Source organism: Lates calcarifer, linkage group LG11, assembly GCF_001640805.2.
Source record: "Lates calcarifer isolate ASB-BC8 linkage group LG11, TLL_Latcal_v3, whole genome shotgun sequence".
Lineage (NCBI taxonomy): Eukaryota > Metazoa > Chordata > Actinopteri > Centropomidae > Lates > Lates calcarifer.
In genome coordinates, this window is record NC_066843.1 from 16,584,822 (window position 1) to 16,608,425 (window position 23,604).

The 23,604-nt window shown below is 40.1% G+C and overlaps 3 protein-coding genes and 1 non-coding gene across 10 annotated transcripts; 1 reads left to right on the top strand and 3 right to left on the bottom strand.

Annotated features, from left to right (window-relative positions):
- Positions 1-236: 236 nt before the first annotated feature.
- Positions 237-10,291, bottom strand: xpnpep3 (X-prolyl aminopeptidase 3, mitochondrial). Of its 6 annotated transcripts, none has more exons than XM_051073687.1 (12): positions 10,197-10,291; positions 8,646-8,790; positions 7,669-7,791; positions 7,347-7,534; positions 6,844-7,063; positions 4,883-5,067; positions 4,629-4,691; positions 3,627-3,740; positions 3,444-3,529; positions 2,799-2,982; positions 1,789-1,909; positions 237-1,578 (listed from the first exon to the last, which is right to left on the bottom strand). In XM_051073687.1, exons 2-12 carry the CDS (start codon positions 8,716-8,718, stop codon positions 1,412-1,414), a joined length of 1,524 nt encoding a protein of 507 aa, XP_050929644.1. In that variant the 5' UTR covers positions 8,719-8,790; positions 10,197-10,291; the 3' UTR covers positions 237-1,411. The 6 variants fall into 6 exon arrangements, with proteins under 6 accessions (XP_050929644.1, XP_050929645.1, XP_018523178.1 ...); XM_051073688.1 differs by having other exon boundaries at positions 8,646-8,767; positions 10,197-10,214; XM_018667662.2 differs by having other exon boundaries at positions 10,188-10,208.
- st13 (ST13 Hsp70 interacting protein) lies at positions 9,727-18,250 on the top strand. Of its 2 annotated transcripts, none has more exons than XM_018667663.2 (13): positions 9,727-9,891; positions 10,292-10,431; positions 11,234-11,282; positions 11,468-11,558; positions 12,278-12,351; positions 12,535-12,601; positions 12,742-12,826; positions 13,016-13,126; positions 13,949-14,051; positions 14,251-14,367; positions 15,373-15,412; positions 16,063-16,151; positions 17,559-18,250. In XM_018667663.2, the coding sequence occupies exons 2-13, from the start codon at positions 10,322-10,324 to the stop codon at positions 17,691-17,693; spliced, it is 1,071 nt and encodes a 356-aa protein (XP_018523179.1). In that variant the 5' UTR covers positions 9,727-9,891; positions 10,292-10,321; the 3' UTR covers positions 17,694-18,250. The 2 variants fall into 2 exon arrangements, with proteins under 2 accessions (XP_018523179.1, XP_018523180.1); XM_018667664.2 differs by lacking the exon at positions 9,727-9,891 and adding an exon at positions 9,976-10,103.
- Positions 18,251-19,775: 1,525 nt separating this feature from the next.
- On the bottom strand, positions 19,776-22,647 carry rbx1 (ring-box 1, E3 ubiquitin protein ligase). Its single transcript, XM_018667665.2, has 5 exons — positions 22,481-22,647; positions 21,222-21,300; positions 20,960-21,030; positions 20,145-20,230; positions 19,776-19,946 (listed from the first exon to the last, which is right to left on the bottom strand). The coding sequence occupies exons 1-5, from the start codon at positions 22,556-22,558 to the stop codon at positions 19,934-19,936; spliced, it is 327 nt and encodes a 108-aa protein (XP_018523181.1). The 5' UTR covers positions 22,559-22,647; the 3' UTR covers positions 19,776-19,933.
- Positions 22,648-22,765: 118 nt separating this feature from the next.
- Positions 22,766-22,837, bottom strand: trnaq-cug (transfer RNA glutamine (anticodon CUG)). Its single transcript has one exon. It is a non-coding gene; the product is annotated as a tRNA-Gln (tRNA).
- Between the last annotated feature and the right edge of the window lie 767 nt (positions 22,838-23,604).

Consider the following 23,604-nt stretch of genomic DNA (forward strand, 5'->3'; position numbering starts at 1 on the left):
TCAGTTTTTCTTAACTTGGAGGCATGACAACAGTGACCAAATTGTACTTTAAAAATTGTCAAATAAATACAGTGTTTTTGCCAGAGAAATAATTAGAGGAACCAAATTAAGGGAAACGTTCCTGCTCTATCAGCACCCAGAGCTTTGCCCATGTGACTGTTTAACCCTGAGGTGGAACATTTATCTCCTTTTGCATTAAGTTATAGTCAAGGCTTAAGTCAAACCAACAAAACTGATTAGTTATGAAAGAAAGAGATCTTTTTAATACATACAAACACATTTTCTCTCTTATGTTAAGACAAAATTCCCAGACACATACATACAGTACACTTTCACATTTCACTGCATTGGTGTGATAATTCTAATCATCAGGCTTCATCAGGAGCAGCTGTTGTGTACGGCTTCCTCTTTACTCATCACCTGTGTGCTAAAACACGGCAGTCTGCTGATTGGACCGTCCTACAGTTCAACATCTGGTGTTTTGATCTTTTGTATTGTAGCATGAGGTGAGAGAGACCGATGCGTTTTTGTGTGTAACAAAACAAACGAAGTGTGTGTATAAAGGCTTTAGAAGTTTTTTGAGCAAGACAACAAACAAACATTTACCCAGTGTGCCATGATGGAGGCTATTCTGAAAAACATGGTGTGGAGCAAAAACTGCAGGTTTTGATAATAAATATGCCTCCATGGTTGTTGAGTACATGCTTGATGCAAGAGGTTAACTGTGGTTCAAGGGTTTTGATTTACAATTCAGCATTGGATTTCACCTGCTGATAGCACCATCACAATACTGGATCCAGTAAATTTATATGCTTAGGGTCAGTCTCTATGTGGCTGTACCCTGATGTGTAGTCACAGCCCTGAGAAGGAGCATGTCTGTGGTGTACGTGCACAGGCACCAAAGCTACACTGTAACATACAACTAAATCTGCCTTTACTGTAGGTGTATCTTGAATGGATCACATGTTCATATAGTATGTGTAGTGAAACAGGTTTTACCTGCTTTAATGATTCCTCTTATGCAATTAAAAGACCCCTCTCTAATGCACTTCCAATATAAGTGTCAGGGGAATTTCCAGGTTATTCAAATTAAGTGGACACATTGGAATTTAGCAGATGAAGAAGTTTGTTTTATGCATAAATTGTTTCAAAGATTGAACATGAGTGCACGTCTTGTTAAATGATGAGTTCACGTGTTTTCCTGCAGGTCACAAAATCTCTAAAGCTTCCATACCAGATTTCTAAATGAGACTAGATGAGAAAACTAGAGTCTTGCGGCGCACCCCCACCTTTCATACACCTGGGCCCTGAGCCTGGTGACCTCATCGTCGTGGAGACAGTTAAAAAGCACAGCACACTGCCCTCCGTCAGCTCCGTGGCTCACTTGGTCACTTGTCTGTCTCTCCCTGCCCTATCTCTGGGCACAGGCCTGCTCTACATCTGCAATGGTCTTTGGCGCGTCAGAGGACAGAATCAGGGGGCCTCCCTTTTCTCGGATCACAACATCGTCCTCAATCCTGACGCCCAGGCCACGGAAACGCGCCGGTGCCTGGTCGTTGTCCTCGCAGATGTACAAACCTGTGACAAGAGAAGTGGAGAAGAAAGAAAAGTGGAAAATGAAACCACCACATTAACTGAGAAATTAGTACAGAGGTTAATGTGAGTGTTTGTGATGCAGTTTGGATTTTTAAAACCTGCTTTCATCCAGGCTCTTGATTAATACAGCCACGCCTTGAGGACAAATCATGAGAGTGAGAAAGTATTTAAAAGCTTAGTTCTGCTCTGTACCTGGTTCTATAGTGATGGCCATTCCTGGCTGTAGAGGCTGTGAGCGGGACAGCTCCGGAGTGTCGTGGACGTCCATTCCCAAGTAATGACCAACATGGTGGGGGCAGAACCGCCGAGCAGCCTGGGAGGAGCATCAACAAATCTTAGAAGTTGTATAAAAGTTTACAATTGTCTACCAACACCAGAGCAGTCATGGCTTGTGGCTACATGTTAATAACATAAAATCTGTTAATACATTAATATTACAATAATAATAATATCAATACAAGAGTGTGGACATTTGTTTCACCTCAGAATTGTTACACCTCTACTATGAGACCAGCTCTCAATGAATGTTTCTCACACAGGATCAAACAGTGCAGAAGAAGAGGCCTCAGCATTTCCAAGTCTTTCATAGTGTTGAAAAGTGTGTATACTTCATATTTCTTTTCCTTTATGAAGAACTAACATTTAAGCCCGATATGCATCTTGAACTAACAAATCCTTGGCTGCCAATAAACTTTGTTTTATTACCATACAGTACTTATTATTAATACAGAAACCAGTTGAATAAATTCACATTTGGCTTTGGTTTGGTCTGCTCATTTTATTTCCCTGAAAAGAACCACTGCAGGAAAGGAGTGCCTCTATAATGCAGAGTTATATGAGCATATTGTGTTTCAGGGAGGGTGCAATTAGTTCACTTCATCATTTACAATGGCAGAACTGGCCACAAACCACTGGTGAGGACATAAATACATATACACCACATATACCACAAATGTTAAAAAGTAAAAGTCAGAGCCAAGCTGACATGGTAACAGTGATAGTATCATGTCTCTCTACACTATGATGGGAATACAACTTTATTGTGCTGTTTTTCATTTGCAACTCATCTTAAGAAATTCTGTCACAACTTTGTACCTCTTATTTGTTTTCACAACACTGGTGTAAAGCAGAGGAATAATCCACCAACCAGAATCCATTCTGTTTCAAATTGTATATTCAAATGTTATTTCTTTGATTATTACCTTCAATACATCAGCATCACTGGTACTGCTTTTTACAATCCCGAGCTGCCTGAGCTGTCGTCCCAGCAGAGCCAGCATGGTGCTGTAGATGTTATCGAGACTGACACCCGGGGAACACAGAGACAAACAGGAGCGCTGGACCTCCAGGACGGCCTCGTACAGCTCAGCCTGAGCGGGGCTGAATCTGGCAGGAAGGACGTCGGGGTACCAGACATTAAAAATTAACGTGGGGACAAAAGACATTATGCGCACACACACAGTCAGACTACATTTTCATTCAAATTAAATGTAAAACTCAAAATTTTCACTGAGAGAAAAAGTGAGAAAAAGATCAGAGTAATGAGCGTGTTCAACAAACAGTGAGGACAGATGTAAGAACAGACTTCAACTCAACATATGCGTTTAGAAGCAGTTGCAGTGAAGACTTACTGTATGTAAGTCAGGACATAAAAATAAACTTTGTTTTGCAGTGTGTAGTGTTTAGGTATTAGCATAGTAAGGACATTGTAACCTCTGTTTACTTTGACTTTTGATGACACACAGATTGCATTGCATTGTAATAAGGGCAGCCACACCTTTAGCCACAACATTTAAATTTATTTACATGACAAAGCTTATGGCTTGACATTATTTTGTCAAACTTACTTTCCATTCACTGGCCATGTTCGAGTGATGTCACTGACATAACCAAAGTATTCACAGCCACCATCAAGCAGCACCATTTCACCATCCTAACGAAGGAGAGAAAGAGGGGGAGTCATTTATGTTATTCAGTCATTTTTTTATATATGAATAAACCCCTTAAGCACAAACAGCCTCGTCCTTTACCTTTATAATCTGGTTGTTATTTATGTAGTGAAGAGTGTTGGCTCGGTTCCCTCCAGCAACCACAGGAGGATAGGCCAGGAAATTGGCGCCATGGATCCGATTCTCAAAATCAAACTGGAAAACAACAGAGATATATCACGCTATATCACCAGCTAGCTGATAAGCTAGTCTCATAAGACTAAAATTAAATGGTTGATTTTTCCCTTTTAAAATCTGTAAATGAAAAAAATGGAACTTATATCTTGGTAACACACTTCCTTATTCCACATAAGAAGAAAGAAAAATGCCACGATATTCTGCTAAAGTAAAGTTCAACAGAAAGAATAACATCATTATCAAATAATCAATACTGAGCACTAGTATTCAGTTTGCTGCAACTATTTACTTTTATTAGGCACAAAGTATGGAAGTACAGTCAAATGTGTCTCTGTTAGTACGAATCCACAATCAAGTATATTTCAAAGCAGCCAGGTTTGTAAATAAAGAGAAGAAGTGGTTAATGCATCAAGTCTAGCATATCAGAGAACAAAGTGGTTACCAGACTCATGTTTTGTTTTAATAAACATCTGATGTTAATGGTAGTGTCTACTGAATACATTAGACACAAGCTGACCTTCTGCTGTGCAACAAGAGAACAACAGTCCTAAATACATAAGAAACAGTCTGTGACTGATGGCCACTGCTGGCCTGATTTCTCTGAGTAACCTGGTTTCTTGTGTGCATGTAAACATAGAGTGTGAGGATGACGGAGGAAATGATTTTCTGTGTGATCCTCATTGAAAACTCCTCAATCAACTGTACTGTATATAATGTGTTGTATCTGTCAGTTTGTCAGTCCTACTGAGGAGTACTTCATTACATCTGCACTGACTGAATAATCAATGGATGACACTTGTGGTCACAGTCATTATGTTAAAGAGCCTGATCAGTAGAAGACATGAAGCTCGTAGCAGGCCACACATGATAGCGAGGCACTGAGGAGCTGCAAAGATTTTTAGTTACCTTAGCAAAGAGCACAGCTTCATCCACGTCTCCCTGAGACAGAGTCATTGTCCTCCTAAAAGCCTGAAAGACAAAAGATTTGAGTTGGAGCAGCTGAACCATACATCTGTTAAAAAGAACCTCTACATGTGATGGACAAAGTACGGTACATTGTTACAGAACAAGACAAGAAAATGGAAATGCTGCTCTATTTGCAGGTATTTATAGGTAACAATAAACTATAAAATAAATTCAAGTAATTTAATAACACAAACCTGTGCTGTGATGCGACCTGCTTCTTGCATGAGTGCCACCTCTGCTGAGCTCTTGAGGGCCCTGAGAGAGTGTATGAGGGGCCTAAGAGAGCGTGGCATCGGCCCCGCCTCCAGCACAGGAGACACATGAGCCTGGTGGAGCCGAGGGTGTGCAGGCTGAGAACTGTCATACCACAGCAGAGTGCCTGAGAGAGGATTGGAGTAGAGAGAGAATGGTTGACGATGATGTCCTAATTATTTAGTGGTCAAATGTCAGCTTCTTTCCAACACCAAAAGTAAAAGAGCAAAAATCAAAGTATTGGATTAAACAGTGTTATTTCCAAAGGCTCTAACATAAGCTGTAAATGTAGGCCTACCCAGCCTTATTTCCAGAGGCAAGACATCAGCTTATATCATTTTGGATTTACAGGTTAGATTAGGGAAATATCTCTTCAGTACTATATAGTCTTCATCCTTTCCTCTTGTAAAAGTGAAGCACATATGAACATAATAGATAAGATCTAAATTGCAAATATTAAAAAAACAGCTAATAACACGCAAATAATTCTAATGTTTTATGTTCCTTTATTAAATAAACCCATTACACGTTCTCAGTGCTGGTAGAAAAAGTTAATTTGATAACTGGTCAAATCTCCTCTCTCCAACAATAACCTCAAACAAGTGCTCTCTCTCTTTAGCTGCGGCTCAGACCTGCACAACGTTCAGGAGGAAGTTTGGACCATTCTTCTCACAGAGTTGTTTCAGCTCAGACATATTCTCAGGATGTGTGGTGTGAACGGCTCTCTGAGTTTATTCCACAGCATCTCTGCTGGGTTAAGGTCTGAGCTCTGGCTCTAAAAGGTGGATTTCCTTTGTTTGAAGTCATTCTGTAATTGATTTGCTTCGATGCTTAGGGTCATTGTCTTGCTGCATCACCTAACTTCTACTGAGCTTCAGCTGGTGGACAGACACCCTGACATTATTCTGTAAGATGTCATGATAAAAGTCTTTTTCCCCTTGATGATGGCCCTAGATGTTCCCTCCGCTATACTGCTATGTTGGGATCAGGTTTTTCTTCCCGAACATCTCAACCTCAGTTTCATTAGTCCGCAAACATCTTCTTAGTAGCTTTGTAGAGTGTCAGGCTGCACTTTGGCAAACTTCTGGTGCGCAGTGATGTGGACTGATGAATATCTAAAATCTTTACTTTCCATCTTTATGCAATACAACTGTTCATTGTAACTCTTCTGACATCTAATTTTAGCGAGGCACAATTCACATCAGCACGTGCTTCCTGTGATTTTTCTTTTAATAAGTCAAAAGCAGCTCTAACTCACATTTCATTGATTGGAACTCCAGTTTTACTGACTCCTGACTCCAGTTAGTGTTAGTTGATGTCATTAGCTGAGGGGCTCACATAAATAAACTTAACTGTGGATGTTTGAATGATGTTTTCAGTTTGGACAAGAACAACACAATGATTTGTGAGTTATTAGTAAAAATAGACTGTGTTTGTTCATCATTGTAACTTAGATGAAGCTCTGACCCTACTGGAAGACATGCTCTCTCCTGTAAATGCAGGTAATTCAAAAGGATTCAGCTTTTTTTCTTGCTATTGTATGTATATGTAGTCGTAATTATACATATTTAAAATACTTTTTACAGAGTTCTTTAAAAAAAAAAAGAAGTTAGAAACATTAAAAATTCAGCTGGCAACAGAAGTTCCAAATTTAGTCTCAGAGTCTTGCATTAGCGTACACTGGCTAACTGATAAATTCAGCTAACATCAGTCATCATTTCAGCCAACAAGACCCATGTTCATTGGCTAGAAATAAGAAACCAATTGTTTTTTACATCTGTGTGAAATTAAAGCCCCATTATTTCAAAAATTACTGTGAATTTTCAATGGTCAAATTGCCACTGTCACTATAACCTTAGTTCTGTGAAGCTGGACATGCACCCTCACACACCCATCCACCCACCTTTAAGGGCCTTGAGCACAATACCCAGTTCTTCAGTGCTATGAACTCTCTCTATGCCGGTCAATGCAGCCGCCCCATCCTTCCCTGACCGGGGCCCGTCCCACAGCTCTCTCCCTGGGTCTCTGCGGGGGACGAACAAGATGGCCTGATCTGGTCTCCCTTTCCCATACAGAACCAAGGCACTGTCAGGCTCTAGGATGCCACTGAGGTAGAGGAAATCCTGGGGGACATTTGGTTCCTGGTTAATTAGCGAAGCCTGCTAAAATTACAATCAGCTGCCCAACTGACACAGTATTACACACAAAAGAGTGCAAACTAAAATCAGAGTAACACATAATAGTGTACCCAAAGCTTGTTTCTTCAATAATAGTGTGTTTAGTGTTTGAAACAGTCACTCTTCAGTAATTATTCAGTAAATGTTGTTTGTTATTGTGTTCAAAAACCCACAAAGGCACAGGATTAAAGTGAAGATGAAGAAATGCAACATGAAACCAAACATGCACCTGGTTCTGGTGGAAGGGATAAGGGATGTCATTGGTCATGTAGCGGGTTGGATGGGACAAAACGATGACCACATGGGTGCCAGAGGAGGCAGAGGGTCCCAGCCTGTCTGCCTGCGCCTCAATAAGAGAGGCCAGTCGGTGTCTGCGGAGCTCATATTCTATCTGGCTCAAGCCTGGTGTCACCTCACCTGAGGAGCAGAGGTCAGATAAGTGGTGTTATACTGGTTATACTGAACCAGTTGATAAAGACCATGTATATTGCAGGTTCTCACTAAAAAGCGTAAATGTCTTGGTCCAGCACTCCATCGTAAACACTACTCACCATGTTTGATGAGATGTGGATGAGTGAACGGGCTGGGCTGACCCAGGTACCGAGGTGGAACTGTCTTTGGTTTCAAACCTCCTGGTTTCACAGAAATGTTTCTGCACGGACACCAAACACATCCTACAGACAGACACACAACACAGAGAACTAAGACTCTTAATCTGGACACCAAAGTTACTGCATGCAGCTGCTTTAACCACTGACTGTTTCATCACCAGTCAGATTTTTTTTTTTTACAGAGCAGCAGAGTTTCATGACTGACCACAGATATATCAGTATTAGCGAGCAGTATATGTCAGAAATAAGTGACAAGAAATTACAGTACAGAAATGCCAAAGATATGTTCGAGCATTTGCATGTTTATTTTTCAGCTGTAAAAAGTCCTTCTCAGAATGTATCGTGGTCACAATCCTTTATTAACTAAATGTAATGCATCATTATAAAACATATTTGCTTATGTATTATGTATCAACTGTTTGTGTATCTGTGCATATATATATATATATATATACTCATTATGTGGAGGGCTGCCTGTCTTAATGTTGTAGCTGTTGAGGGTGTATAACAGTGGTGTAGTCCAGTTGTTCGCAGTCTCCTCTGGCTCTCAATAATGTCTGAAAGGGACTTTATCTCAGGGGTCGTAAGATGATTGATGTTTGTGGAAAGAAAGATTAAATTCAACAATCTGAGGTTCAGAGGTCTTTATAAACACCTGAAACATGTCAAGGGCCTCTGACACTGCTTAATAGTAAGATGTTACAAGCCAAACAGATTGGGAACCAGTGGTTAAGACTGTAAATAATGTAAGATTTTAATCTGAAAACGAACTAGTAACTGAACACTCCTCTCTGAAGTCAAGTAAAGGTGTAAAGTATCATGGAATGGAAATATTCCAGTTCAGTGAACGTACCTTAAGACTGTACTTAAGGTACAGTACTTGGGGACAAAACGTAACAACACCAAATTGGGCTCACCTCGACTCCAGTCACGCCGCGGCAGCAGCAGCCTGACAGCAGACCTGACCAAGGTGCTGGTTGAGGGCAACATTGTTGCTGCGACTGGAGGACACCGATCACAGTCACAGCATGTTGTCCCACTGCGGACATGAAGAGTGAGAGTCTGTGAAGAACAAAGTGGTCAGCTGACACTGGATATTTGCGGAGACACACAGCTGTTTGTTGCGACTTACCAACGTTAAAATCTTCTCATAGAACAGTTATATCACCCTCTGGTTGACAGTTACCTCGTTAGCTGGCTGCTCTCATGATTGCTAGCCACATTCATTCGTAGTAAATGGGTATTGTTAGCCCTGAGTTTGGCTTCCCAGGCAGAGGTGCTTTAATCCCGCCTCCTTTGCTTCTACTAACCGCTAGTGACAGATCCCGACCGACCCCTACCCTAAAGTTGTGTACTTTTTAAAAGACCATACCACTGTTTTGCTCTTTTTAGCCCATTAATGTGCAATTTATGTAACTATGCATCCAATCCTGTCCATAAATAGTCTATAATATTAAAGTGTCTTCATATCATCCAGGTACCCTTCCATACTACAGTACAAAAATCACCTCTAAACACTTCTTCTAATGCTGATTTATTATCACTATTTGACGGGTTGAAGCTGGCTTCATTACCTGAGAGCCCGAATTTAGGAGAAATAGGTGACCACACACCATGTTTTGTGTTAGGATTCTTGTGCCCCGAAATAGTCCTCTCAAGGAGCACTGTATTTATGAGAAGTCCCCCCTTCCAAGCAAGATCCACTTATGAAATGGTAACATGAGACTAAAGAAGAGACAAATATTGTTCAGGTTATTTATATTTTTCCATAATGAAGAAATTCATGACAACACATTACGAAATATATTTTTTAAATGTGTCAACAATAATACTAAGGACAATTTAAATGTTTTTACTCATTATTAAAATATGAATAATAACGTGTGTTTTAAGGATTAATCAACTACTGTAATAACGCACTGACTTAGTGCAGCTTTCTATTATAGTTAGGACGGTGGAGTTGTGTGCATCCTGAAAGCTGCCTGACAGCCCAAACTCAGGGGAACATATGTCTGACGTCTGTGTCGGTCTGTCCGACAACTCGCCTGAATGAAAACACAGGAGCGACGCCACTACCAGTGAAGCGGTGGCGACAAAAAGTCGACTGCAGCCGTCCTCTGTGGTATTTCTTCTCGGGTGTCAACGGTGTAAATCTTTGATCAGGTACGTTTCTCTTTTATTGCTGACATTTCTGGCTGCAGTGTTTAAGTGTTTTCCATTAATCTCGGCCCGAGATGCAGCTAGCTAACGACGGCATCATGCGTCAAACAGTCATCACGTCACGGACCGATTCACATTTCCAGAAACTTCTAGCTTGTGATCATTGTAATAGTGATTAATGCAAGTTGTGTACGGTCGCACATGGTGATTTACAGGTATAGTTTGGTTTATGTGAGCTGTGGAGTGATTACAGTGAAGGGTGCAGCGAGCGCTCATTCAGGCGCTGCTGGTTAGCGCACCTAGCTTACCGCTGCTGGTATTAACGTTTGCAGCTGATCACGTAAACAAGACAGACTCGGTTAAGCTGTTGCTTGTTTTTCTCTCCGGTGTTCCTCACATGCAGCGCGCTGTGTGTCGGACGTGACAGAGCAGCATGGACCCACGAAAAGTGGCAGAGTTGAAGGGCTTCGTGCAGCTGTGCGAGTCCAATCCCATGATCCTGCACCTTCCAGAGATGAGCTTCTTCCGGACCTGGCTGCTGAGGTCAGTGCACCGCGGAGTAACACTGTTGCTCCAACATGTGAGCGAACTGCACAAGCTTTCAGGTTGCTATGTATAAGATTCATAAAGGTTATATACCTGCATTATGTCTTTAAAGTAGTAAAATAAAGTCTCTAACACAGACTGTAGGTGTCCCACGTGCCTTGTCCCGCCCACCTTCTAGTAAAAGCCATGGACCACAGCCTGGGAGCGCGTGCATGCCCTCATACAGAGAAATAATCAGCCTAATGTCAGTCAACGTTTTTTCAGAGAAATTGGAGTTAATATGTTGTATAAACCAGGCGTAGTTAAGTCTTCTCGCCACCAAGTGAAACACAGACTTAAGATGAGTTAGGCTGAAACTAGTCAAATGATGAAAACATTATTAGGCAACAACTCGGTTAATGTATAAATAGTTCTGGTAATTTTCTTTAGCAAAAATGGCTCAAAATCACAGTTTCTAGCTTCTTTAAGGTGAATATTTTCTGATGAAATTCTTCAGGCAATGTTCAAAATAATTCAAAGACATCACCACAGGGCTAGCTACGTTTTTAATTTTTTTTTTTTTTTACAGACCTAATAATTGATTGAGAAAATAATCTGTGGATTAATTCGTTAAGATAAGTGAAGTAGCAACTAGGAAGGGACAAGAACTGTTATAACATATTAAAATATATGATGTAAAGTTTCTATTCTGGGAAATTGATTGAGAAAATGTTCATGGATGAAAGAGAAAAAAGAAAATCTGTTTTCTTGTATTGCTCATTGAATTGTTAAAAATTATCATAATAATTTTATATTGCAGCATGGGTGCAACGATCCCTCCCCCACCCAAGACAGAGGGTTCATGCCAGGTGATAAACAAATAGTGTTATTATTCTCTTGATTTAATATTTTCCACAATTTTTTTCTTCTGTAGTTTATTTCCATTTATTATACACTGATGTGTTTAAAGAAACAAAACAAAAACATATGAGTTGAATTGTAAGTTTTCATGTTTATCACATTATGCTGTAATAGAGTGCTGTCTGACTTGTAGGGTGGCTGTCCATGTGGTCCTCCCCCTGCATCAGCTCCACCTCCTGAGCCTGAGCCTCCTGTACTGTCCGAGAGCGAGGAGAGTGAAATAGGTTTGTCCATCTCAACCCGAAACACAAAGTTTCTTAAGTCACAGCTCCAGACTCAGGAGTCAGCTGTCTACAGGTAGACCAGATCTACCATGACCATGTTTTACGACAGTCTGTGGTTTGGATGCACGCATATGATCAACTTAGCCAGCAGCCAGTTAGCTTAGCATAAATACTGTAAACAGGTGGAAGCAGCCAGCCTGACTCTGTCCAAAGGTAACAGAAGCCTCCTACCATCTCTTCTAAAGCTCACTTATTAACATGTCTGTCATTTGTCTAACCAGCTGCTGATTGAAGCTACATATTTCCTGCACAGACATGAATGTGTTGTGTGTGTATTAGTCCTCTGGTCTAATGCTCAACAAGAGAGTGAATAAGGTCATTTTCCAAAATATCAAACTCTTCCTTTAAGGTATAATTATAGTTGCATGACTCCAGGTCAGTGCTGTGTTTTCAGTGATGGTGTTATTGATAAAGGAAGTTTCTGTACACATACTGTAGGTCCACACAGGTAATCTAAAAGCCAGTTAGTCTCTTATTTATTCTATTAATACATTCGTTAGAACAGCTTGCAAATATGTTCCCGCTTTCATTTATTTGCTATGTGTAACTGGGAGGATGTACCTTAATATCTATACATCCTTACTACCTTGAAGAGTAATGGATATTATTTACGTGTCCTGACAAGAGCTTACTGTAAATGTTGGGTTTATCTTTTTCAGAAATCGACAATGAGGGAGTGATTGAACCAGACACTGATGAACCACAGGAGATGGGAGAGTTTGAAAACACTGAGGTAAAATGTTCAGCTCTTCTGTAACATCTACTAATCATGCATACATTTACTCACATTCAAACAATGTTCTCTTATGTGGAAACCAAACAGTTTGTTAAGGAGATTCCAGGCCTTGAAAATAAAGATAATTTTAACCATTAAGACAGGATTTGTTGTAGCATCTGTGTCCATACATTTCCTCAGGTCACGGAGGAGATGATGGATCAGGCCAATGAGAAGAAGATGGAAGCCATTAACGCTCTGGGAGAGGGTAGGTTGACATTCTGTTCAGAAAACAGTACCTGCAGACACAGTTTGTGTATTGATTAGGTATAAATCAACATAGATTTTCTTTTAAAATATATATATATATATATCTTTTTAAATATATATTTTTTGGCTTAAAAATAGGTGATCTGCAGAAAGCTCTGGATCTTTTCACCGAAGCCATCAAACTGAACCCCTGCCTAGCCATCCTGTATGCTAAGAGGGCAAGGTGAGAGTCAGCGTATTTCATCCAGATTATTCAGGGCATACCGTTAAAGTTTGATTCATGTCGCTGTTAAATTCATCTAAATAATAAATAACATTTACCTAACATTTACATTCACCTTCTGCCTTTATACTACTGTTATACTGTCTGTTCTGAGTGACTGAGTGTGATCAGTTCTCCTCTTTGTGTTAGCGTCTTCATCCAGATGGAGAAACCCAATGCAGCCATAAGAGACTGTGACAGAGCCATCAGCATCAACCCAGACTCTGCACAACCTTACAAGTGGAGGGGAAAAGCTCACAGGTACATTTCTGGCTAGAAACAGGACAGACACTTTCCAATGTGTAACATTAACAAACACCTGGCAAAGAGGTTACACGTGCACATAACCCTCAGTGTAAACAAGTGTTATTGGGTAATTATGTTGAATTTTATATTAATTTCGGTATAAACCAGAGTGTGAGATGAAATGATCCACATGTTTTTATGTGTATTTCATTTTGTGCACAGCAATAATTGACTGGGAAAAAATGCAACAAAGAAACACTTGGCAAATAAATCATGACATTCATGATGCATGGGCCTTAAACATCCACAGGAGAGATGAGAGATGGGGGCAGATGAAAACATGAGATCAGTGTGGAGCGATGAGGAGACTGTAAAACATGAGACAAACAGAAATACCACATTATGTTTCCTACATGTGTTTCTCCATTTCAGGTTTGACTTGAGCTCCTTTATTCATGTCATCTTGTACTGTAATGGTTTAATGGTACCCAGCTGGGGAATCTGCACCATCACCTGCTTTTCTCAACGAACCATCAACTCTAATCTTCACATAACAGTAGTGGATAGTCTCGCAGTGTGTCACGCAGTGAACCTGCAGGATTGCTGTTAAAAGCAAAAGGCCTTCAGTTTATCATGAGATATGTTTGAAGATGGGAGACTGAAACTAATACAGCCCTTGATTGTCTGAATACAGGCATGTTTTTTTTTTCTCTATGCCATCCATATTGCTTGGTGACCTGACAGTACTGTATTTTGCTGTGTGTGTGTGTGTGTGTGTGTGTGTGTGTGTGTGTGTGTGTGTGTGTGTGTGTGTGTGCGGCACGTGTGCTGCTGCAGACTGCTGGGCCACTGGGAGGAGGCAGCCAGGGACCTGGCCACAGCCTGTAAACTGGACTATGACGAGGACGCGAGTGCGATGCTGAAGGAGGTCCAGCCTAAGGTAAAATGTCTGAGGCAGAGGGTAAAACAACACTGTGCAGTTTTTCTAGTTAGTTTGTACTAGCTGTAGAGTGGGTATGTTATTTCATATATTTTATATGAATATTTGATGATCAGAGTTGGTCTTCAGAATCAAAGATGATGCTCCCAGCTTTGAGTTTGTGGTTCATCATACTTGTCATTCTTCCCCTTCTTTTCAGGCAAACAAAATCATAGAGCACAGACGCAAATATGAGCGCAAGAGAGAAGAGAAGGAGATCAAGGAGAAACAAGAGAGGATAAAGAAAGCGAGAGAGGAGCATGCGCGGGCTCAGAGGGTGAGTTGCTGTGGGGATTTCCTATTTCAGACTCGGGGGTGGAAAAAAACAATAAATGGCCTTTTAAAGTTGACCCAGTCAACTGTTAGCAACATACGAATACACTGAAGTTTACTGATGAATCTACATTTAAACAATTGTAGATTCATCAATTAAATTCAATTAATTCAATTAAAGATGAAAAGCTCAAAAGTACAACTGATAAATATATAAATAAATATAACATGTATATGATGGCTACATATGTGATATTACACTAAAAGACTGAGGCTAAATGTGCAAATAAACATTTATAGATTTATGCTTTTATTGTTCACATTCAGTTTTCACTTTTACCACTGCAAGAAAAAAGGTCTCCAGGATGAGGACTAACCAGTGTGTTTGGCAACTGTCTAAAATTCCCCAAAATCCAATGACAAGCAGGACAGCTGCTAACATTAGCCAATATTCCATTGCATCCACGACCAGTTTCCACACAGAGGAGAAATACTTCACATTCAATTCTACTACTGTGAACTGAGCTTTTTTAACTAAGCTTTACACTACAAAATAATCCGTCCATCCATTATCTATACCGCTTATTCGTTAAGGGTCGTGGGGTGGGGGGTGGAGGATCTCCAGTCCATCACAGGGCCAACACATACAGACAAACAAGCATTCACACTCACATTCACACCTACGGGCAATTTAGAGTCACCAATTAACCTGCATGACTTTGGACTGTGGGAGGAAGCTGGAGTACCTGGAGAGAACCCACGCAGGGAGAACATGCAAACTCCACACAGAAAAGCCCCGGGCTCGAACCGGGGCTCAAACCTGGAACTTTCTTGCTGTGAGGCAACAGTGCTAAACACTGCATCACTGTGCCATTCACTACAAAATAATATCGCATGAAACGCTACACTAATACTATTAACATTTCCACAACAAAGTTTTCATTAGAAAAACCACTGCCAACTCCTGAACGCCTCCTGAAACATGTCCCACTCTTTTGTCTCTCAACAGGAGGAAGAAGCACGACAGTTTGGAGGAGGATTCTTCCCAGGTAGGAGAGTGGAACCAAGCTGGTTCATCGCATGATAGGATGAGATATACGAGGTGTGATCAAAAAGTTCAGAGACTGCATCTATAATAAGCAAAAACTGTACTTGATTTACCATGCCCGGGGGACAAATTCACACTACACAATCCTGCAAATATTGTAGAAAGTGACAGGCATGCTCTTGGTTGCACTCCTGACCTGACGCAACTTCTTAGGTCTTGGAGATTGTGGGTTCTCTCACTGTGAAGACTGGTGTGGTCTTTGGGTAGCCTTAGATCCAGCTCTCATCACCGGCAATGATCCTCGACATGAAGGTTGGGTCATCCCGGGCCTGTTAATGGAGATCCTTTCAGACTGACATGGTGCTGCTTCTGCTCCATGATGAAATCTTAAATGTGCACCTCCCACAAAAACGCATGTAACACAGGTCCAGGTGTTGATGTTGCAGCGTAACACAGAATACTGACTCATGAAAGTTAATGTTTCCACCTGCTGCATACGCATTAATGTGCTGTGCTTCATTTGTTCACAACAGGAACAGTCTCAGAATTTTCTGATCACACCAGGTACACTCTAAATGCTGTTGTAGGATATGAAAATAAAAGTCATATCATTTTGCAAATAAGTTAATAAATCTCATTATTCTTCTGCAGGTCCTGCTGGATTCCCAGGTGGAGCCCCTGCTGGCATGCCAGGTCTCGGTGAACTCCTCAAGGATCCTGAGCTGCTCAATGCCATGAAGGTGACTTAGTGCTCAACATTAATCCTCTACATCCCACCACTTCCACTGCTACGTCCCATGTCTTAGGTTGCATAGATCCCAAAGGAGTAGTCCGTCAGTTTGGGCAAAACGCTTACTTGAGCTCTTGCTGAGAGTTAGATGAAAAGGTTGATATCACTCGTTAAACGCATAGTATTTTCACATGTGATAGTTTGCTGTGGTGGGTCTGGGTCTGAGAGTCCAGAAGTAGGCAGGACACAAAATCCACTATCATCATCCCCACTTACACAGGGGGAGGATGTTGAGCAAAGGGCCATGTTTTAATTCCACACACCAGATCATGTGCATTTGAGCCTTTGGCAGTGCAGCACAGAGATGGACTTAGATGTTGTTTACTAAAACAGATTAAAAACCTGGATCCTGTCTACACAGAACAGCCAACATACTCTCACAGCCACAGCACCATCAGAGACAAACTCCATAAACTCCACTTGTTTTCTACTTGTTTTCAGTTCTAAACTGAGATTCAGAAATCTTTCAAATTACTGTCGAATCAACCTGACTAACAGGAACGTCCTTCATGCTCATGTCCTCAAAGTCAGAAAGCATTTGTACAGACTGGGTGTCAGTTTTTTGGAACAGTTGTACAGTTACCATCAACCCTGCCTCTGATCAGTGTTACAGCTGACGCTGCAGGTGAGTTAAAGGACAAATGAGGAGCTGTAGGTGTCATGTGACAGGAGGAATGGTTCAATGAACTGGACTTAGAAAGCATGAAAAGCTCCTCTAATGTTTTATATTCATGACTTAATGAGAAACCATCAGAGTTAAAGTTCAGAAAAACATTCACATGTACATATGTATCATTTAGTAAGAGTTAAGAGTCTCTTTCATCAGATTGATCAGATATGACTGGCACTAAGCACGTTTCCATTCAGATGGCACATAAAACATCCAAGTTAAAATGCCAAAAATTTGAAGTAAGTCATTCTAAAGGGTTTTTACCCTCGGCTTGGTTGGAAAAGTTAGTGAATGGATGTAAGGAAAAAGCGACACAGTCCAGTAGAAACAGTGAATAAACCATGACGTACATCAGGCAGGAGATCTAAACATCCACTGAAGAGATGGACAAATGCAGCAGACAAGGACATCACATCTGTGTGGAGCACAGTAACGTTCCTCAAATTAATAAATAAATTAATAAACAAACACAAACTTCATTTTTCTATAGTTTATTTCCATGAACCAACTCCTAATATTTGCAAGTGAACAATAAATGAACCCTACCCACTTCAGACGCGTAAGAAAATCAAAGCCAGAAGCATGTTGGATCCTTCAAACTCGTAGTAAGCTTTTAAAGCTGATTTGGAAATAAACTGTGTCAGTAAAAGAAAGGTGACCCTGTTTCTCTCCTGTATTAAACTCCAGGACCCTGAGGTGATGGCTGCCTTCCAGGATGTGGCGCAGAACCCGGCCAACATCGCCAAGTACCAGAACAACCCTAAAATCATGGCCCTCGTCACCAAGCTGAGTGCCAAATTTGGTGCTTCACCACAGTCATAGACAGGAAAAGACTAAAGTGGGGAGGGGAGGAGGTGGTGAAACAATCTTGAGAGCTGCAACGCTTTTCAACAATTATTCCACTGTGTGCAGCTCAAACATGGGAGCAGGTGACAGGTTAATTGGTGTGATGTAGACAAAGTGAGGCTACTTTTTAAATGTTCTTAATCGGCCTGTTAGCACTTAGCAACGTCTCAACTAAAGCAACCCGATGGTTAGGAGTCAGGTCTGATACTTAGACAACCCCCCCTCTGACGCGTCTTAGCTGGGACTTTACTTAACCGCAGGTTGACATTTCTTAACCTGTATCTGGAAAAGCTAAACTGGGAGCTCCTGCATTAAGATGCTAGCTCACAAATATTTTTACAGCCATTTAATACGTGGTAGCCACCGGGTTTTTCTTTCTCTGAACAGAGCCGAACTCTCACACACAACTGTCTGCACTTTTTGTTAACAGATCTGTTATGATTGCAAAAAAAAAAAAAAACCCTTACTGATCTTGATGTCTGACCCTGTTGGAAAAAATGATTCACAATAATAAAACCTCTGTTGCTGCAAAACAGGTTGGACATTCCTCTCTAGTTCAGTTGTTCTTCTGTTTTTCTTTACAGACATCCTGTACAACCACACTCATTTTACAACAATTTAATTTCTCCTTCTCCAGGAGACCTTTCACTCAACTCTGTGGTCTTCAACACGAGCTCAGGATTTATTGTTTTACAAGCAACACATTGAAAGCAGCAGCTTGTATGTGAATTTAAAGTACAGACTGTTGTTAAGTTTCAGTGTATTTAGTGTAAATCTGTGTGTTGTGGTGCTGAGCTGAGAAGTAACAATTCTCCAGATCCACAGATAGGTTCATACCTTTGGGTCCTACACTGTGAACTTGAATGTGCCTGGAGGATCCTCAACCTCAGGTTTATTATTCATCTTGAGCTGATTAAACTAGCTGAACTTTTATCACCGACACAATCACTTGATCATGACTGTCACGGTTCTGTTTTCTAATATTGCGATACAAGAATTTGGACATTTATATGGTGGTGTCGGAATCGTTTACACCTCCAGTAGTTTTAGCCTCTCACATATCCTCAGTGGAAGCGACTTATTAACACACTGAAGAAACTGGTTTAACTAAACCAGGAAGTTTTTGATAGAGGTTTGGCAGCAGTATAAAACTAGACAGCAGGCAAAATGGCCTTGAAATATTTCCATTCATGCCAACTCCAATTCTGTTCTATAAAGACTAGAAAAAAATACATAAATAGCTGAACCAATAGCCAAATTTTGATAGTGCCAAATATTCACTGGTGCCAGATTCTCTTGTTAGGATTTCTGTTCCTTTCTATTGTATATTAATGTATTTGATTAACTTTTTGTTTTGGATTGTTGATCAGATGGAAAAAGCAGTTTAAAAACATCACTTTGGAAATTCTAAAGGTATTTTTTTAGTATTTAATAATAATATGGCTGCAGCTAACAATTATTTTCATTATTGTTTAATATGACCAACACAAAAACCTAAAAATATTCAGTTCACTATCACAATGCAGGGAAGCAAATCCTCCAAATTCAGAAGCAGGACCTGGGAAACTTAATTTTTAACTTTGACAATGAATAGACTATCCAGAAGCTGTTGACTAATTGTTTCAGCTCTAATAAATATTTAAAAGATACTTGTGGGCTGCAGCCATATTACAACCAACTAGTTAGAACCTGGTCCACTCTTTAATTGTTGTAATACAGAAACTGAATATACACGAGTGCCTCCCGGTGCAGTAGGATAAACCAGGCCCAGAGGGACAGTGGGTCAACAGGCCACTTAATCCACCCAGCGCATCTGTCTTTCAGCCAGAGGATTACCGCTCTGTAACACATGGTCGGTCCTGGCTCTCATGGAGCCCTGAATTGCTGCGTCACAGCGGACATGTAGCTGAGAGTCTATGCTCACAACTGAACCAAATGTTGAGCCATTTTATCTTCAGCACCTCTCTTACGTTCACACAGATTTTCATTTAATACAGAACATAACATTCCTGCTTCACAAACCACTGAACTATCAGAAACCCTTCACGAGCTCTGAGCTCTGCTTTGTGACAACATTCATGTTTATTTGTTTATTTACTCACAAGATACCAAAACAAAAACATGGGTGTAAAATAACAGCTAGTATTAGGGAGGGAATAGAGAGGAAGTAATGATGATTCTCGTAGAAGCCAAGAAAGAGGTCAACAAAAATACAGCTAGTGTCCATATCTGGGAAAATATGACAGAGAGAGAGAGAGAGAGAGAGAGGACGTGTTGTCATTCCAACAAATATTCACACACAAAGAATGAACAACCAAACTAAGATTCAATGCACTGTTACAATAATCCACAGATGTGTCCACAGAGCCACGCATCTGTATCACACTTTAACAAATTACACTTGAATTCACAGTTAATGATACTCACTTCTGAAACTCCCACTCCCTGTTGTCCAGAGGGCAAACCTGTCTGGTTTTCAGCCAGCGAGAAATACAGTGGAAATGGAAAGCATGCTGGGAAAGAGGAAAACAAACGGGGGAGAGGGATGCATGAATATACTGTCTGCACTGTGTAATTTATCATAACCAGAACAAATTTTAACAATTTCCCCACTAAATAACACAACCTTACATGATTTGCATATTACTTACTGATACTTACTTTTATGCTTATTATTCCAAGCCAACTATTTTATAACAAAGTCTACTTATATATGTGTCACTTCATGAAGTTTCTTGCATTTTAATGAGATTTACATGAATTTAAATATTCGCTGATTTAATTACTGATGGTCTGGCTCGAGACTGGATTTTTCAAGTTCTTCAAGCTGGCTTAACATGTAAAGTGATCAGATCATAAAGTTATGTTCAGATTCAAATAACACCTTACTTTAAAGGGCTGAAGAATCAAAATGTTGACTTAATTGGGATTTTAGATGAGAATATGCAGGTTATTAAGAAACCAAATTAAACTTGTGTCTGACAGTTATCAGACCGATGGAACCACAAAACATGGCATTTAACTATGACATTACAATGGAAAGCTGTTATTTGATCACCAAAATGTATTCAACTTTCAGCATAAACACAGACTGTATATAATTGTAAAATGGTTTAAGATCATAGGATTTTTAAACAATGTCACTATGTTTTAAGGCTGCTAACCAGGAGATCAGCATGACAGAATAAGATGCTGATTTCTCATCTATAAAATCACTGTTAGAGGCAGGTATGGAAACCCACATTGCAGACACCCCAGGCTACAGTGCACTCCTCAGAGGTTGCAGAAGCTTGGTTGGCCTGGCACTCTATACCTGAAGTGGGAAAGAGAAATGTGTCAACAGATGCAATTTCACAAAGTCAGCTCACATGTCTGATGAATGTCATTTAGAGTTGAACAACTTGTTTAAGCTCAATATTTCTGTTGACGTGCAGTTTCACATTATTCACAGTCCAAAGACAAGCTGAAGGAGAGTGTGTTGACTTCAAAAATGTGTGAACTCACAGAGATCCATGATGTGGTTCCGACAGATAGCACAGTTATCCACCACAATGTCCCAGGCCCACAGTGCCACCGCATTCCACTGGTGAGAAAACAGAAATGACAAAAAATGCCAGATGTTATTTAATTTGAAAATGGAAAATGCAAAGCATCACCTCTTGGCTCCTTTCCACCTCATCATCCTAAAATCCTGCACCAGGTCTTTAACTGCAACTGTCTGAACATGTTGATGAAATGATGAGCCTGCACATTCAGAATTGGATAATATGATAAATCTAACTGCACAGTATTTCAGACCAAATACCCTGACACTGTAAATGTGACACAATGACTGCTGGTGCTTTCAGTGGATATTTACACAAGGAACATTTATACGAGCAACAACAACAAAACAAGTAACATAAATATAATAAAGCAGGTAAAAGGCATTTCACTTGTTCAAAGGAGTTTAAACTAATGTAATGTAGCTTTATTGACCATAAAATACAAATTTAAGATGTTTCACGATTACATGATCTGAGACACTATCATCCCAATACTGATAACTATTTAAGTTACAGTCATGTAATATTATTATTTAACCTGATATTATTGCGTTATAATACTAGTTACACAGTACTGATATGTAATATTAATTTATGAACTTAGCCTTTAATGGGATGTTCACAAAACATTTTAATAACCGACTGAAACTGTTTATTTACAAGGGAAGTAAACAGAGTTCAACTGAAACTTGTTTTCGGTTGAACATAATGTTACAATATTATTATTAGTTAAAATATTGTTATTATTATTATTATTATCAGTTGGAGAGGGGCATAAACTTCTAAATAATTTTACAGATTTTGACTCTTTGTGGACGCTTGAGATTTGCTGTTAAGCTAAGCTAACTTAGCTCGTAGGAGCTAAGAGCGTTGGTGTTAAACGACAACATAAGTTCAAATTAAACGTTATGGTTAAAATTACTTTTCTCTTTTGTTGATTACATCCTTGGTGAGTATTGGTGGTCTCCGTCACATCAGGGTTGGTGGTTTTTAATTTCAGATTTAGCTAGCCCCCAAAAGGAGAAGTGCACATTCATGCCCTATTTGAGGCAGGCTAACAGCTAACTAGCCACTAACGCTAGTCTACAGTGAGTTAGCGCTAGCATGCTAACGACAGATAGCTAGTTACTGGCAGGGAGTTTTGTTGGCGGTTGTTTGGCACTGCTGACACATTACACAAATCCATGTACACCTCGAAACAGAGTGATTCCACCATACCTTCTTTACTTCAAATCGCTTCTTGCTTGCTCCACTGTTTGTGCCGCTCGGCGTATCTACATCCATAGCTGCTGCCATCTTGAAGGGAGAGTTTGTGTGTGACGAAAACTTACCCGGAAGAACCTAGCAATTTCCGTCGGCGTATTAGCGCACTAATCACGGATTGAGCCGTATGTGTCATTATATGCTTATTCTGGAAAGTGGTTGATTATGTTGTGTTGCATAACAGAACTACAGTACTTATCATTTCCATTGACGTGAAGTGAGGAGCGCATTGAAAAAGTCAGGTTCCACCGAGATTTGAACTCGGATCGCTGGATTCAGAGTCCAGAGTGCTAACCATTACACCATGGAACCACTGGGTAAAAGGCATCGACTTTAACATTATATAGTTACTCACATAGTTCCCCATGTTTATGGTGCAGTTGGTTTTGTGAAGTATCCAGAGACAGAGATTCATATTTCAGCTGAAGGACAGATAAGGCACAGCACAACGCACATAAGTATCTCCATAAGTCAGATAGTCTTCTTGATAATCCAAACTAAATGTTCAATTGGACTAGTGTTGATGTTGACTTCTGTAACGTAACATGTACTGTACATCTCCTACGTGATTGGGAAGGGAGGTGGCTGGGTCCTCCGTTTTCATTCTTTCATTTCTTCCTTGTGCTTTAAGTAAGAAAATCAATATCACAGCATCATTAAGTAAAAGTCCTGCTTTTTAATTTTCCAAGTAGAAGTGCCTCAGTTTTATCAGAAAGTGTAAACACATACTTAAGTATACAGAATGGCCTCTGTCAAAGTTGTTATAATAAATAAAATAGAAGTTTAATCAGTTAAATTTATAAAACACATGGCAGTATATAGGTTAATCACGTGTTTTGTATGTAAAAATTTAATCTGGAAAGTCACTGGTAATTATAATTCAGATAAATGTTGTGGGGTGAAAAGTATATTTCCTCGGTAGAATACAATGGAAAAGTACATCAAAATAGTTCAAAGTACTTGAGTAAAGGTACTCAGTTACCTTCCATCCTATTGATAAATATGGTATGTAGTCTACTAGGTGTGAATGTGAATGGTTGTTCATCCACCCTGTGATAGACTGGCGATCTGTTAAGGGT

Coding starts and splice junctions, on each gene's coding strand:
- rbx1 (XM_018667665.2), bottom strand. CDS start 22,558: ATGGCAGCAGCTATGGATGTAGATACGCCGAGCGGCACAAACAGTGGA. Junction 21,301..22,480: donor AGCGATTTGAAGTAAAGAAG/GTATGGTGGAAT, acceptor TTTTCTCACCAG/TGGAATGCGGTGGCACTGTG. Junction 20,231..20,959: donor TAGCCTGGGGTGTCTGCAAT/GTGGGTTTCCAT, acceptor CCTCTTTCCCAG/CATGCTTTCCATTTCCACTG.
- xpnpep3 (XM_051073687.1), bottom strand. CDS start 8,718: ATGTTGCCCTCAACCAGCACCTTGGTCAGGTCTGCTGTCAGGCTGCTG. Junction 7,792..8,645: donor GCGGCGTGACTGGAGTCGAG/GTGAGCCCAATT, acceptor GTCTGTCTGTAG/GATGTGTTTGGTGTCCGTGC. Junction 3,741..4,628: donor AAGCTGTGCTCTTTGCTAAG/GTAACTAAAAAT, acceptor GTTGTTTTCCAG/TTTGATTTTGAGAATCGGAT.
- st13 (XM_018667663.2), top strand. CDS start 10,322: ATGGACCCACGAAAAGTGGCAGAGTTGAAGGGCTTCGTGCAGCTGTGC. Junction 10,432..11,233: donor TTCCGGACCTGGCTGCTGAG/GTCAGTGCACCG, acceptor TTTATATTGCAG/CATGGGTGCAACGATCCCTC. Junction 11,283..11,467: donor AGACAGAGGGTTCATGCCAG/GTGATAAACAAA, acceptor TCTGACTTGTAG/GGTGGCTGTCCATGTGGTCC.